At 55.2% G+C, this 15,916-nt stretch overlaps 1 protein-coding gene and 1 long non-coding RNA gene across 4 annotated transcripts; one reads left to right on the forward strand and one right to left on the reverse strand.

Moving 5' to 3' along the window:
* Positions 1-1,827: 1,827 nt before the first annotated feature.
* LOC118990909 (uncharacterized) lies at positions 1,828-3,028 on the reverse strand. The gene is made up of 2 exons (XR_005067311.1): positions 2,904-3,028; positions 1,828-2,743 (listed from the first exon to the last, which is right to left on the reverse strand). It is a non-coding gene; the product is annotated as an uncharacterized LOC118990909 (long non-coding RNA).
* On the forward strand, positions 2,509-15,675 carry ADISSP (adipose secreted signaling protein). Of its 3 annotated transcripts, none has more exons than XM_037051730.1 (6): positions 2,509-2,578; positions 9,921-10,037; positions 11,296-11,438; positions 13,648-13,786; positions 14,661-14,783; positions 15,021-15,675. In XM_037051730.1, the coding sequence occupies exons 2-6, from the start codon at positions 10,019-10,021 to the stop codon at positions 15,119-15,121; spliced, it is 525 nt and encodes a 174-aa protein (XP_036907625.1). In that variant the 5' UTR covers positions 2,509-2,578; positions 9,921-10,018; the 3' UTR covers positions 15,122-15,675. The 3 variants fall into 3 exon arrangements, with proteins under 3 accessions (XP_036907625.1, XP_036907624.1, XP_036907626.1); XM_037051729.1 differs by lacking the exon at positions 2,509-2,578 and adding an exon at positions 3,184-3,332; XM_037051731.1 differs by lacking the exon at positions 2,509-2,578 and adding an exon at positions 3,395-3,415.
* The last annotated feature ends 241 nt before the right edge of the window (positions 15,676-15,916 follow it).

The raw sequence follows: 15,916 nt of genomic DNA on the forward strand, positions 1-15,916 counted from the left end.
TGTCTTTCTAATATTTCCTGGATACCTTGAGTTCCAGACCCCATTCCAAATCTCTTTTTGGGGGCCCCCCTCTTGGCTGCACCCTGTTACAATACCAACGAGGACTAATTGCTAATTTTTATATTGATGAGGATGTGAAACAGCTGAAACTCAGAGTCTGCTGATGGGATTGTGAGTACAATCATTTCAGAAAACTGGTAGTTTCATATAAAATTAAACATTCGCCTATCCTACTGTATCAGTTGAATTCAGAGACCCAGAAAGGACCTGTTACAGGGATTTGACTTTGGGTAACTGTGGAATACGCTCTGTAAAGCTGTTGCTTTGCATCTGATGCTGGAACTTCAAGTTCACAGGTCAGGCCGTTGGGAAGGGAAGATGGATATACGGTGGGGAAGAGGGAAAACGAGTTGGAATCCACGAACACAAGCTGGAACCCTAGAGGACAAACTGGAACTCATGTGAGTTCCCACTGACTGGGTCTAAACTTGGTGGTGTGGGTGCCGTGCTGGAGAAACTGGTGCTCTTCCCTGTCTGGTCCAGGAGTCAGAGAAGCTGAAGGAGGATCCAGGGCAAGGAGGAGCAGTTGCAGGCCTGTGTGCTCCCCCGTGTCAAAGAGGTGAGCCAGCAGATCAGCAACAAAGTGCTTGGGCCACAAAGTTCCTGCCTAGACCTTGCCAGTGGAAAAACTATAGCCACTGCTTTTCTTCTACCCTCCAAATGTTATGCAACAATGTCTGTTGTGGCCCACCCTAATTGGAAATATACATGAAGGAGAATTCTGGGAAATGTAGTCCACTGTAAGTTGGCACATTATAAAGCCACCACAGCTGTTTGAGCAATCCCATTCCTCAATACATACTCAGGAGAAATGCATCCATATGTTTACCAAGTTGTGTACTAGAATATACAACACGGTTTACAATAGTCTCCCCTTTTCCACGGGGGTTATGTCCTAAGATCCCCAGTGGACGCCTGAAACCTTGGATAGCGCCAAACCCTATACACACAGTTTTTTCCTACACATACATAGCTATGATAAAGTTTAATTTATAAATTGGGCAAGGTAACAGGTGCACAATAGCTAGTAATAAAATAGAACAATGATAATATACTGTAGTAAAAGTTGTGTGAATGTGGTCTGATAACCAATCTCACAACAGATGGCCACAATGTGGCTACTGGTACGTACAGCGTGAATTCATATAACAGGCAGGATGGAGCAGGACCGCACAAGGCTTCATCGTGCTACTCAGAATGGCTCGCCATTTAAAATTTATGAGTAGTTCATTTGTGGAATTTTCCATTTCATATTTTGGGACCGTGGTTGGTGGCAGATAACTGCAACCATGAACAGCAAAATCACAGATAAGGAAGGCAGTCCAGTTAGCAGTTAGTCTGTGTGTTTGAAAGAGCCAGGGGTGGTTTGGAGAAGTTGGGTAGAAAGACATAAAAAAGGCAGATGAATTTTGCCCATGAGAGGACCGTAGGAAGGACACTCCAGGTGGGAAGGTAGCATGAAATCAAATGTCCGCACAGACCCAGAAGGTAAAATTAACGTGAGAAAATAAGGCAGATTGATATGCCTGCCTTTGTGCCAAGCTGGAACGTGAGTTCATCTCCTTAGATTTTCTGATATTTCAAAAGAGAAGAGGAGGAAATGAAGAATTATAATTTTTAAAGGCCCATTTGATGGCTCTGCCCAGGTAGCTCAGTTGGTTAGAGCCTTAGGGCACTGTCCGGATATGCCCAGGTCGTGAGTTCCATCCCTGGCCAGGAATCAGATAATGCATAAAAAAAATGGAACAACAAAGCAATTTTTTGAAAAAAGGCCCATGTGGGCTAAACAAAATACAACTGCAGCCTGCTTTGGGCCCACTGTCTGCCAACTTTAGACCTTGTAGAACAAACACCAGAATACAATTAGGGAACTAATAGAGCACAGGGAACATGGGGTTGAGTGGTGAGAAAGCATCTGGCAGGAGCTGGTGGGCTGGGATCAGAATGTGGAAATCTCTCAGTGCTATTACTGAAGGATAGCCTCTCAAACGCCAGAGTGCGCACGAATCACCCGAAATACTGCTAAAAAGTTTGTTAGGCTCTTCTGGAAAGAGATGCTGAGCAAAGAGCGCTTTGTAGCAGGGGAAGATTCGATAGAAACAATAGCTCAGGAAGATTAGTTTGTCAACAGTGTGGCATCCAGCGGAAGGAGGGTAGGATCCTTGAGGGCTCCCCAAAGGCAGAAACCTCGGTCCTTCTGAAAAGTAGCTAGCCCTTAGCCGCTCAGGCCATTTCTACCCTAGTTATGTCGGAAGGGATTCTCTGGGGAGCTCCTTGTGGGCACTCCAGGGACTCTGTCCCGTCCAGAAAAAGGTGTGAGTCTGTGTTCACGGATTCGCGGGAAGAGCTGCAGCAAGAACCGCTTAGGATCCGAGGGCCACGCCTCTCTCTAATCAGGCTCTAAGCAGGCGCCCGCTTCCCACCCCGCAGCGCTGAGCTAGTCGCATCCTGCTGCCATGACGACCGCTTCCGTGGAGACCCGGCGCAGAGGCTGCGGTCCCCGCGGAAGCCTGCACAGGTTCTCCCAACCCCCACCCTGCGTGCCTTCTTTGTTTTGCTGCTTATTTAGGCAAGCAGGGTTCCCAGGACGAGTCTCAGGTCCGCGCCCGAGCGCTTCCTCCGAGGCAGGGCGGTGGGGTGTAAGAGGAAGAGGCCGAAACCCGGGGTTAGCAGAGAGCGATTCCTGGACAGGACCTAGAGACAGGCGAATCAATGGCGCAAGCAGGCTTCGAAGTTACTTTCGTGTGCCCCACCTCGCCCTGAACGCCACCTTACGGCCGCTCCCGGGGTCAGAGTCTAGAGGAGGTCCCTCCTAAGTTGAGGCCGAAGCGTGAGGTACAAACTCCACTGCTGAAGGTGGGGGCGCGGGTGGAGCCTACTCGAGGCGGATCTCCTTTCCTCTTTCCCTCCGGCCGGATACCGGCCCCAGAATACGTCTGGCGTCCTTGCTGCCTACATCGCGATAACTCCCCGATGTAAGTGAGGTCCTTGGTAAGCGAAATCTCTCACTGCGCAGCCGCAGGGCACCCGGAATGTGATACAGTGGCGCAAAACCCGTTGGCTGTTCTCTGGCGCCGGCTTATTGGTCCGAAGCATTCTCGCCCCACCCCCTTGGTCGGCCAATGGGCGGAGGCGGGGGCGTGCCCGTAAGGCGGGAGGCTGCTGCGCCGGGATCGCTCCTCGTGCTCAGCGTTGAGCCCCCTGCAGCCTCTGAGACCGCCAGCTCCCTAGCCGCGGGCGTCCAGACTCGATTCCGGGTTGCGTCCCGTAAGGTGAGACTGCGCCTTCTTCCACCACCTCCCAGGACCTCCCTGCTCACGGGGATCCCTTTCCGGCTGAGCCTCAGTACTAAGCAGTCGGTACATGAGACCCCATCCGGCAGGGCGTTGGGCCGGGGTGGGGGTGGGGGTGGAGCCGCTCCACTGTCAGAGCCGGGCTCGGGAGGGTTGTCTGGCATCTGAGCTGGGGAGATGGCCAACCCTGGGGATGCGAGTGACCATCACCCGGTGTAGCTGGGGTATTTTTCTTCGGGCGCTGTCCGGAGCAGGTGTAACACTGTGAGGGAGGGGGCGTAACAGGGTTAGCGCCATCAGTATCCCCCCCCCCCACCCCCCCAGCTATTGCCACCGCCTCGCTGTGTGACCTTGGACGGGTAGCCTTTCTTGAGCCTCGAATGCCTCGGCACCTTGAGGGAGGAGGGTAGTGATGTCGGGGAGTGCAGGCTTCGGAGACTGCGTCAACAGAGGGTAGGGTGGGGAGGGCACAGTATTATCTTTGAGAAACGGAGCGGAGCGGCCACCTCGCAACCCGGCAGGGGTATGATGGGGGGCGCGTCCTCCAGCCTCATCTATCCTCGGAGAGGATGAGAATGGGACAGGGATGGGGGCGCCACACCCACGGGGATGGAGGCGGGAAAGGATACAGGGTCCTCCACCCTGGACCCTAGTGCATCTGGGGACTTGGCCATCACCTCCCTGTTGTCGCGCTGCAGGAGGGATTCGATATAGGTTCTGGACCGATGTTCCTATTAGTGAGCAGGGGCCCTGCTGGACTGAGAAAGGAGGCATTGGGCTGCTTTTCCTCTTGAATCTTGGCACGAGGAAGTGGGAGTAGGGCCTGTCTCTACTGTTTCCTCCTCCTGCCCAGGGAATCGAAGCAAGTCAATTCAAGGGTCAGTTGACAACCTCGAATCCTGCCTGGCCTTTACTTGTTGGGTCCACCAGGCTGGGGCAGGCAGTCTGGAGGCTAGAGGGAATTTAAGCACCCCCTAGCTGAGGGTTTGGGGAGGGGTTCTGTGAAGAGGGGATAATGGGCAGAGGAGAGTGGCACTTCTGCGGACTGGAGAGTATGGTATGGTGGGGGTCCCTTTCCCTTTCACCACTGCTCCACCCATTTGTGAGAGAGACAGAGAGAATACCCGCACCTATCCTTACCCCTGTGGCCTGCTGGAGGGAGAAGGACACGGAGTCACATCCAGACTGAGTTGATGTGAAACTGCCACAGCCACACCCGACTTCCAGTCTTTCCTTTCCAGGCATTGGTGTAGGTTATGTGGGCCCCCGACTGTGCATTACGTCCGTTGTCAGGTTCTGGAGTGAGCAGGTCAGTGTGGCCTCAGTGGGCACTCTTTTCACAAGATTGAGCTTGAATGAAAAGCTGGACAGTGCCTCTGATGGACCAAGTGCTTAAGACAGGTCTGAGCCCTGGGTTGGGGGTGAGGGGTAGGTGGGAGGTTGTGGAGTTCCTGGCTCAGCAAGTCCCTGAACAGGTTGAGAGTGGGGATTTTGGAATGAATGGCAAGTGAGGCCCTGAGAGGTTAGCTTTTCCCAAGCTACAAAGCAGAGGGCAAGCTGTGGCTGACCCTGTCCTATGATACCTGAGACTAGGGGGCTGCTTCTGGGGCAGAGAGGTGGTATGGGGGTAGAGCTGTGGGGTGGAGGAAGGGCAAGAAGGTGGCAGGTTCTGGAGCTCCACCTGCCACATACAAACTGTCTTTGGCCCTTCCTCCAGTCTGGAGCCTTGGGCCCCAGGGTGGGACAGCCTCGAGTAGCAGCTAGCATCCTGTGGGGCAGGAGTGTAAGGGGCTGAGAACTCTGGGTTTCTGTATAACTGTCCTGCCTACTCACTTGTCATGCCCCTGAGTCTGCTCTTCATGCCAGAGGCTTCACTGGGTCTGGCTAAGCCCTGCCCGGTGTGGGGTGGGGGGGTAACCTTGAAGCAGCCATCCTCTCTAAAGCTGAGAGGGACCTGAGCTGACAGCACTCTATCCCCTAGAGAGAAATTTTCCCCAATTTCCCTGAGAGTAACTGAGAGCCAAAGAGGACCCCAAGCCCTCCCCATCCTGTGACTTGTCCATGGTATCACTCCTGACCTGTTGACAGCCTATGTAAGAGGGGGGTGTCAGGTTTTTTTTGGGGGGGGGCTGGGTTAGGGCCATTCCCCAGGATGTACATTCTTCACATCAGTCTTGTGAGTCCCTCTGGTGTGGGGGACAGCAGGCTCCCAGCAGTCTGTTCTGTCGGTCCTTAGGGACATGTCTGGCCTGGGAGTGGGGAAGGGAGAAGGCAGGAAGAGGTGGCAAAGGGGAGGGAGGCCCCTCAACCCTTGAGATGTATTCTGAGAAGCCTGAAGTCCCAGGGGATGGGGGGGAGGTGCCATTCCTGGCTGTTCAGTATTGCCTGAAGTGCCTCTCCGCCAGTGCTGCCCTGAAATTGCCCGTTGCTTCAGAAACCAGGCCTTTGGGGGTTTGCTTTTGCAAAGATGGGGGTGGAGTGGGGAGCGTTGTCAGTGCTGCAGACAGTGGCTGCACCGAACCCTCTGAGGAAGAGGCCACTGCTTTTTCCTGTGTCACAGATGAGGAAACTGAAGCACAGAGATGCAAAGTAACTTGGCCCATGGAGCCCAAATCTGGACCAGGAGTGCTCGGCTCTGGGAGGCTGTGAGGCTGGGGTCACTGACTCGGGGCTTGGCTGCCACAGGAAGGGGCCCAGAGGTTTCCCGGGGATGCAGCTGCAGGAGGACAGGGCTCAGGCCCCTCTCCTCCTGCTTCTGATGGGGAATTGTGCAGATAAGAGCCTGGCTTGCAGGGGACAGCGTCTGGCAGGACTCTGCTGTAAGAAAGGATGCTTTCTTTTTCTGGCCTCCTCTGGGCCCCTAAATTTACTTGCCTCCCCCTCTGCTTGTTCTGGCCTGAGCTCTGGTCAGCACATGAGTTGTAGGCCCCACCCTCTGGGCTTTCCATGTCAAGGATGGACTGGGCAGCGCCCCAGTTGATGGGGACAATGCTAGAAGAATGCCTAGGGGGAGGCTGCACTCTGAGGTGGGAGAGGGGTGTGCCCTTTCGGGCAGAGGTTGGCTAAGAGAGTGGGATGGGGCCTTCCTCTTCCTGAGAGCATTTGGTAAGAGTCTCTCCTCTAGCTGCCTAGAGGGCCCAGTCAAGGCCCAGACTTGGGCTCCCCTTAGGCCACTCATTTCACGGATACGAACACAGGTTTTCCCTGCTGGGTGCTGGGCTGTGTGTTGGACCACAGAGATTGGCAAAAACAGCCACTGCCCTTGTAAGATGGGGAACATGGATACCAAATGATACCAGAGGGAGAAAGGGGATCCTTTTAAAGACTTTTTTCAGGCCTCTTCTGGGATGGGCAGGAGTGGGTGGTGGTATGCTACCAAAGAGAGGTACTCTGGGGCTGAGATCCAGGCCAAGGGGACAGGATTGTTCCAGGCAGGCAACAGGCAGGGAAATAGGGAGGGGCCCTGCAAGTTCTAGGTCAGATTGTTTTGTGAGGAGTCCCCACGAGCCTTCGCTCACTGGCCACTGGTTAAGAATTTCCGTGTCCTGGCAGATGCGGGGATCTTGTAGGCACTGGGCAGTCGTTCCCTCGTGGCTGGAACAGCCTCTTCAAAAGGTAAGGAAGGTGGTCTGGTACCCTTGCAAATGGCCATTATCTCACATGCTCGTTGCTTCAGAGGGTGGGTGGGGTGGAGGAGGCTTCTCTCCAAGGGCCAAGATCCCTGGGGACAAGCTGAATAACCCAAGACTAAGGGGCTGCCCTTCTGAACCTGTCCCCAGAGCAGCCCTGGACAGAGAGGAGTGGGGGTGTAGTTCCCCTCCCTGTACCCTGGGCTGGGTGGCGCCTGGGAGCTAGCCTCCAAGCCGGTAGGGGTCGGGGTACGTGCTGGCCTGGAAGCTGTACCTGCCCTGGTGGCTCCTGCATTCCTGAGACCCAAGCTTTGACCCTCCTCCTACCAGGGGTTCCTGGCACCCCAGCTGATCACCGTGCGCTTGAGGCAAGTCGTGGGCCTGGGTGGGCTTCTCACACTGGGAAGTGGGGAGGGAGGTAAGTCTGGCTCCCAGGCAGCTCAACGTGTGAGAGACCTCCAGGTCATGCTCTTCATAGGCCCAGCCCCTGACTGCCTGCGAGGCTGCCACCCCCTGGTTTCGATTCCTCATTCCCTGGACTAGCTGAGGTCATTCGTGGGTCACTCATCTCTAAATCCTTTAGTGCGTATCTGAAAAAAAATAGGACATACTTCTCTGCAGAACACAATTTCATTATCTCGCCAAACAGGATCCGCTCTTATTTCTTAAGTCTGTCATCTAAGATGCAGGCCCATTCACATTTCCCGATTATCCCTCAACTACAATTTTTACAGGTAGTTAGAAACCCCTTACCCCGTTTATTTTTCTTCTTGCAGCTGGCGGAGTGGAAAAAAACAGGTCATTTGTCCCATGGAGTATCCTGCCTTCTTGGTCTCTGTGTGTTAATCTAGAACCGCGGTTGGCAAACTTTTTCTGTGAAGGGCCAGATAGTAAATATTTCAGACTTTGCCGGCCATGTGCGCTCTGTGGCAGCTACTCAAAGCAGTGCTGCTTCACCGAAAAAGCAGTTTTAGACAACACGTAACCCAACCAGCATGCTTGTGTTCCAGTCAAGCTACAAAAACCAGGCGGTGGCCTCACAGTCTGGTTTTTGTTTAAAGATTTTATTTATTTATCTTTAGAGAGAGGGGAAGGGAGGGAGAAAGAGAGGGAGAGCAACATCTATGTGTGGTCACCTCTCGCACCCCCCCCACAGGGGATCCCGCCTACAACCCAGGCATGTGCCCTGACTGGGAATCAAACCAGCGACCCTTTGGTTCACAGGCCTGTGCTCAGTCCACAGAGGCACACCAGCCAGGGCCCCACAGTCTGCCCATCTCCTATCTAAACTCCCCTTTTTTATTTTTCTTCTTCCACTTTAGGCAGAGAGGGCAAATCAGTTTAACTATCCTGCTTCTGGGTTTGTCTTTCTTTCTCGAGGAAGTAATGTATTTTATTTATATTTTTATCCTCACCAGAGGACATGAGTATTGATTTTAGAGAGGGGAAGGGGGCGGCGAGAAACATTCATACAAGAGAGAAACATGGAGGGAAACATCTATCAGTTGCCTCTGGTCATGTGCCCTGATGGGGAATCGAACCTGCAGCCTTTTGCTTTCCCGGACGAAGGTGCCACTGACTGAGCCTCACTGGCCAGGACGTGGAGTCATTTAATTTGTTCCACTAACCTCTGTTTTCACTAAGCCAGAAGTCGGTGCTAGGGGCTCGGTTGGGTCCAGCTTAGACATCTTGGGAGGTGCTGTGCGCCAGTCAGTGGCACTGTGCTTCGGTGCCACCTCCCATCAGGGGTATCAGTGCGTCAGGTTCCACTGTGAACGAGGGGCGATTGGTTGGTGCATGATGGGCTGGTGGCACATCTCTCCACTGCCGACTTGTGTCATTCCCCTTAAGAGCCCTCGGTCATCCGTGGTGCCATGTGGGCATCTGAGCATCCACTTCTATCAAGCTTTTGCCTCCCGGTTTAGCATCCACGGACTCACGGCTTCCGGCCTGAACTGGGAGCTGCAGAGTTACTTGGCATTTGGTCATGCCTTTGTTATTTAATGGTGAGAACTCTTCTGTAAAGAAGAGCTTTCTTGTAACCACTGGGGCAACTTCATTACAGAAAAGGCCAAGAGACAGACTGAAATGCTTCTCATTATTGCCAGTTTTCAGAGGGAAGATGTCAGGGCATTGCTGCCATCGGGGGTGACAAAGGAAGGCTTGGGTTTGTTTGTTTGTTTGTTTGTTTGGCTTTCTCTCTTTTTCCCCTAATCTCTGGATGCCCCCGTTTTGGGTATTTCATCTGTTTCCGTCAGTTGCACTCATTATTATTATTTTTGATGCTGAGATGGTCCCAGCTTAGTCCGTGGGGACCAGACGGCTCACACAGGCTGCCTGGGACACCTCCCGCTGCTGCCCCTGCCTTGGGGTTAGGGCAGCTGAGCTGGGGGGGCAGCCCCTCCGCAGGCATCCGTTCTGTATGTGGTCCTCACTGGTCACCAGCAGGGAAAGCTCCAAGGGCATGTGATCTTCTGTGGGCCCTTGGTTTTGCTCCCCTCCAAGCATACTGTTGACTCTGACCTGGACCCAGCTGTATTGGCTGTGTGACCTGAATAATGCGAGCTCTGGCTGCAAGAGGGTGTAGCTCTTGGGGTCACTGGCTCCCAGAAAGTGCCAAAGAAGTCCCCTCTTTTCTAGACTGCCTTTGCCATCAGCCTTAGGTGTCAGGCACATGAGTCCTGTGCTGGCACTTTGGCACCCAGAAGCTGCAGCACAACGCATGCTGGCTGGGCCCTGGGTCAACAGGGTGCCAGGCAGGGGGTGGACTTTTGGCGAATGGGGGATGTGGGTAGATGAGTGTGGGCCGTGCTAAAGGAAGCAGGCATCACTTGGGCCGCTAAGAGCAGCAGGGTTTTGGGTCCTCCCTAAAGAGAGGTCTCTGCTTTCAGGTCATGGGTGGCCCTGACCTGTGCCTTTCCCACTCCCCACCCTGCAGGCTCCTGCTGGTGTCCTTAGAGCATGGGAGGCTGCTGAGCTTGAGTGGCAGGGTCCAGTAGGAGCTGCACGTCTCAGCCCTTGGCAGGGAGGGCATCCATGGCTGCAGCCAACAAGGGTAAGTGCCCACCAGGCCTGGTGGGGTTTGCAGGGTCTTCTAGTGGGCCCTGGTTGGAGGGGTATTGTTGCGTGCGGGGCCTCCACTGGCTATGTGTCTGTGTGTCTGAATGTGGGTACAAATGACATCAGTAATTGCACCAGCGTTTGTGGCAGGTCCTGGGGCCCACCTAGCAGGGAATGTGGTGGCCTCTGCTGGTTCCTTGGTGTGCCGCTCTTTGGAGGTATGCCCTCTTGCCCCTGTGTTTCAGCCTCCCTGTTCCCCTGGGGGGGCTATGGAGGGCATGAGGGGCTTTGGGTGAGCACTGAGACTGGCGAGGTGAGTAGAGCCATAGAAAGGAATTTTGGTTCATTCGGAGTCCAGAAGGGCTCGTGGAGGGTTTCAGGCAAGGGAGTCATGGTGAGATTTGAGGGTTATGTCTGGGGTGTCTCAGCAGGGAACGTGGAAGTGCCAGCCTGGCTCTCATGGGCCTCCACTTGGTGTCTAAGAGCCCAGCCACAGCTGGTGTAGGCCCTCCCACAGGAAGGACTCCGAGCAGGGTTCCTGGGAGGTGTAGGGACTGTGGGGGCCCGAGAGGACTGGGGTCATGCTCTTGGTAAGCCAGATCTCCCCCAGGGGTGGGTCCTCGGCCCAGCTCTTGGTACTCTGTGTCAACGTCCTGGGTTCTTCTATCTTTCCTGCCTGTGATCGGTGATAAGTTCAGGGCAGCCACAGCCTCTCCTAGGTGAGCAGGCTCTGTGTGGGTCTTGCCCCTTTGTTTTCCCCCCACCCAGATAGGTTCCATAGAGACAGACAGTTCTGTCCTTGCCCCCTTACCCCTAGCAGGTTGGGGTCATCAGGAGAGACAGGTGGGACGCTGGGTACAAACATACCTAGAAGAGAAGGTCCCAGAGATGGGGAGCTTGGTGCTATGGAGGGGAGGCCTGAGCTGAGGTTGGCTTTGCCTGGGGCTGGGTGAGTCCAGAAGACGGTCTCTTCCTGTCTCTGGTGTCGGCCTTATTCCACGTGAGGGGTCACGCCGGCCAGTTCCCGACTCTCCCTGACACCTGTACTTAAGGTATGTTTCTGTGGGAGGACTGGGCCTCACACCTGGTGATCCCCAGTGTCCGGTTGGAGGTAGCCCAGCCCCGAAAGGAGTCTAGCCAGTGGGTGCTGGGTGATGTCACTTGCAAGGGGCGGGGATGCCACAAGGGGGAGTCATTTCCTGGAGGCAGGGGAAGCCTGCAGTCCCTGGAACCTTCTCCCACTCTCCTCATAGGCAGCAAGCCCAGAGTCCGGAGTATCCGCTTTGCGGCAGGCCACGATGCAGAAGGCTCCCAGAGCCACGTCCACTTTGATGAGAAGCTGCATGACTCGGTGGTCATGGTCTCCCAGGAGAGTGACAACAGCTTTCTGGTCAAGGTATGTGCCCGCCTGGCCTCCCAGGCCTGTCTGTTCCATTCCCTCTAAGCTGGCTCCTTAGGCCTCTCCTTCTCCTTCCCTGGGCCTTGGTTTCCCCATCTGTAAAGCAGGAAGTGAGATTGCAATGGGATGAATGCAGGTAGAATGTCACCTGGAATGAGGTGAGGGGAGCGGCGGAACTGGTGTTATCGTCAGCATCACCCCAACAATAGCGATGGAAGGTGGGTGTCCAGGCTGTGATGTCACAGGCCTGGGTTCAGGCCCAGGCCTGCTGGTCTGACTCTGTGACCTCGGGCAGGTCACCTCAGCTTCGTGTTCTTTGAAGTGAAGACAATTCATATCCCATAAAGTTGGTGTGAAAATAAAAGGGAAGAATGTATATATGTTATACAGGTAATTATGCTGATGACAAGATGTGACTTTATTTACCTTCTTTGCCAAACTCTGGCTCATTTTTACCCCCATACTTTTTGCTCAGTGGCACACACCCTTTTCTGTTGGTCATAGCCTCCGGTGTGGCTTCTCCAACTGCTAGGACACTGTCGGATCCCACACCCACTGGAAGGGACAAGGGAAAGTTTGGGGGGGGGGAGCAGGGAGTGAGGCCCTCGGGCTAGACAATAAACCAGGGCTCCAGAATTGAGCAGGGAGTGCCCAGGGGGTGCGGGGGGAGGGATCTTGTGTCTGGAGACCGACCGCCCTGAGGAAGGGCCCAGATTCATCCCTACTTCTGCCCAATCCTTGCTCTTTCTTCTAGAGCTGACAACCTCCCCAAGGGAATAAACAGAATGAAACAAAACTTAAAAAAATAACTCCCTGTTCCCCACTCCCCATTGCAAAATCCATTCACGTCTCAGAGAGAAAAACTCTAAGGAAATTTAAAAGTGCCCACAGTTATGGAACCCACAACAACAATGGTTAATATTTTGATGTGTCATTTTAGCCTTTTTTATAGCTTTGTTTCCAAAAACAAAAAGCTGAGGATCACAGTGTAACACTTTTTTGCTTACACCTCTGTTACGAGCCATCTCCTGCCTCTGTCAGTAAATAATTTTCCACAAGATTTTACAACTGCTTGGTATTCCATTATATGTGTCATCGCTGATTTAGCTGGTTCCCTGTTCCTGGTGTTACTGCTGTTTCTATTTTTCACTGTTATAAATGGGGCAGTGATGAGTATTTTTTGCACATCTCTGCGTGTTTCCACTGGAAACTTCTGCAAGTGGCGCAGCTGCATCACAGGTCACCACTGGCAGGTCTAGGAGAAAGCTCTCTTGGGAAGCATACCCACCACCTGCAGAGTGGGGGAGCCACAGGGCCTGGGCTTTATCATGCAGTGACTTCAACCCCGTCCCGTTGAAAGGCTGAATGTTCCATACAGCCAGTCCCAACTGGCTCCTAGGGACAGGGCCGTCCGGCCCGAGCAACCACGTGCAGGAGAGGAAACGTACGTGTGAGCCATGGGTACGGCATGTACCCCTGTGTCCCCTGGACTGGCACTCTGGTCAGCCTACCTGCTCAGTAGCCACCCCAGCTTGTGACCCTTCACGTGACTGGCATTTTCAAGGATGGCATCTGTCCCAGAGGGCATTGGTTGCCAAGCACCGTATACAACAGAAGTTGCTTGGACCCCGTGTCGGGGCTGTTGGACACACTGAACCTTGGGGCGGGCAGGCGGGTGTCCATGCTCAGATGCCAGGCCTGTGGGCCAGCTTTGGACTGACACGGTTGGCCTAGTGTCATTGTTTCTAATTCTATCCTTCATCCTGTGCAGTCCGTGTTGTCCTGTGTCACCACATGAGTGACCAGAGAACCAGTGCCCCGGCCCCGGACTGTGGACTCCGGGCAGGTGGACGGGCCCCTTCTTGGCAGTGGCTGGGAGCTTGCCATGTGCCACCCATGGCAAGACTGACCTAGGGGCCTCCACCGACTTATTTCCTGGCTTCCATTTATTGTTTATAAAACGGGCCACCGAGGAGCTGCAGGGCCCATGAGACAGGGGCCGAGGAGTGTGTGGCCCAGCTGTGGGGTGAGGTCCCCGGGAAAGGCCTGGAGTCACTGGGCTGGGGGCAGTAGCGGGGTACCAGCCCCCCAGGAATCCCAAGGAAACAGGTGCAGAAGCCCACAGGACCACAGATGGCATGGTCTGGGTGGGCCCTGGGGGAGTTGTCAGTGAAGGTGCTTCCTTCCTCCACCCCTCCTGCTGCAGGTTGGCTTCCTGAAGATCCTGCACAGGTATGAGATTACCTTCACTTTGCCCTCGGTGCAACGGCTGAGCAAGGACATCCGAGAGGCACCCGTCCCCAGCCTGCACCTCAAGCTCCTCAGCATCATGCCTGTCCCGGAAGGTGCGTCCTCGGCACGGGGTGCTGGAGGCTGGCCCCCCTCCAGCAGGGCCTGGGCACGCGTGGGAGCGAGAACAGGGGGTGCTCCTTTCCCTCCATCTAGTGTGGACAGGCAGCAGCCGGGGACACGACACCTCTCCACAGGCTTGCAGTGGGGCAGCTTGCAGGTCCCGTGCCCCAGGCCTCAGCCCCCAGACAGAAGTCCACGGGCCCACGCTGCCTGACAGTTTACTCAGGGGCATGGCGGGAGCCACTGAGGAACTGGCTCTGGACCCCCAGCCCTCCTTCCTCATTCCTCATGTCCCTCAAGGAAGAACCTGCTGGAGCCTCAGGAACTCTGCTTGGCTCCCTCCTAGCACCCACCTGGGCTTTGGGCTGGGGGCTGCTTCTCCCTACCTCGCCAGCTTCAACCCCTGCCCCCTCCATAGGCCGGGTGATCAGTTTCACTGTGTGCTGAAGTCCCAGCTTCAGTTACATGTCCCCCCACCTCCTCATGACCTTGCCCTTAAGTGGACTGAGCAAACCCCTCAGGCCTTTTCCTCTTGCCACCTGATCTCAAGTCCTGGCCTGCCCACCCCACTTCTCATCACTCCCTCTCCTTCCTGCCATTTCGGGGAATCAGCAGGCCCTCCTCCTGGAAGCCTAAGTTTGATCTTTGGAGCCTTAATAGGTGGCTCACGGGCCCAAGGCTGGTGGCGCTCATTGAAGAATGGGAAATTTCGGAGTCCTGTGCCCCTGCCTTGGGGACATGGGTCCTGGACCGCCCTTGCTCCTTTGGAGAAGGTGGCCAGTCTCAGTGGTGGTGGTGGGGCCAGTGAGTGCTGGGGGTTCGGGGGACAGGGGCGGGGGGCCATGGAGGTGCTGATTGCTCGGACAGGTTACAGCATCAAGTGCGAGTACACGGCGCACAAGGAGGGCGTCCTCAGGGAGGAGATGCTGCTCTCCTGCGAAGGTGGCGCGGGCACCTGTGTGCGAGTGGTGGTGCAGGCACGCGTCATGGGTGAGAGTGCAAGGCGTGCATCTGGCTGGGGGGGGAGCCCCATTTTCGCCAAAAGGGGATTCTGCCTTCCTCCAGTGTGAAAAAGGGGCCCCTACCCTGTCTGGGGTTCCCTACCTCTTTGGTGGGTGTCTTTCTCCCCGCCCCCTAGTAGAGCCCTGAGAGAGGGTGGAGGGGTCTCCTTGGAGTGGGTGGCGCCGGCGCACAGCCTGGCATCCTGACTTGCGATCTGCCTTGCAGACCGGCACCATGGCACACCCATGCTGCTGGACGGTGTCAAGTGTGTGGGCGCTGAGCTAGAATACGACTCGGAGCACAGCGACTGGCACGGCTTCGACTGAGGCCCATGCCCCGGCCCACCTCGGGGCCCCTCAGCCTTAATCTCCACCTCTTCTCCCCAAATGCTGCATGATGGTGTGGCTTCCTCATGCCTCCCCAGGGTGGGCGTGGGAGGGGGGGTCCTGGGGCCTCACCCACGCCTCGCCTGTGTCTTCATTGTTATCACCTTCCTGCCCCTCCTGCATTCTCCTCTTCCTGCTTCTTCCTCTCCATGTGCCTCAGTCTCCTGCAGGAAGAAATGGGGTGAGCCCCCAAGGAGCTATCTGAGGAGGGGCGGGGGAGGGGAGGACCTAGGGTGGGTAGACCCACCCTGCACTGCAAGCCATAGGAGCTCCAGCCAGGGCCTGGGAGAGGAGGGAACTGGCGCTCTGATGTCATGGTCCCATTGCTGCTGTTGCTGTCTCGTCTAAGCCACCTCGTGCCCCCTCCCTCTTTCCCACTGCTGTCCATGGCGCATTGGAGGGGGGTACAGTTCCCAGCCCCTACCCCCCAGGTGTGTGTGATTTGGTTTTTAAACAACTGGTTGGGATAAAACTTAAATAAAACTTTCAGTGAATACCAGAGGCCAGTGGATTTTTGTTCTCCAGGTCCCTGAGAACACCTGGTCCTTCGAGGACAGGCCAAGGAATGATTCTGGCTAAGCTTCTTCCAGGAAAGAAAGGCACCGTGCAGTATTAGAGCACCCCAAAGTTATCTACAGGTGATGGCGTTTGGGGCCTGGGAATAGTTGCGGAAGCAGTTTGGATGGGGAGGGGCCTTCTGCCCAGGCCAGAGAGCTGTCTTAGGGACTGCAGTTC

The sequence above is a fragment of the Sturnira hondurensis genome, unplaced genomic scaffold (assembly GCF_014824575.4).
Source record: "Sturnira hondurensis isolate 20B ecotype Veracruz unplaced genomic scaffold, ASM1482457v3 Scaffold0007401, whole genome shotgun sequence".
In the NCBI taxonomy this organism is placed as follows: domain Eukaryota; kingdom Metazoa; phylum Chordata; class Mammalia; order Chiroptera; family Phyllostomidae; genus Sturnira; species Sturnira hondurensis.

Coding starts and splice junctions, on each gene's coding strand:
- ADISSP (XM_037051730.1), top strand. Junction 13,787..14,660: donor CATCATGCCTGTCCCGGAAG/GTGCGTCCTCGG, acceptor TTGCTCGGACAG/GTTACAGCATCAAGTGCGAG. Junction 14,784..15,020: donor GGTGCAGGCACGCGTCATGG/GTGAGAGTGCAA, acceptor TCTGCCTTGCAG/ACCGGCACCATGGCACACCC.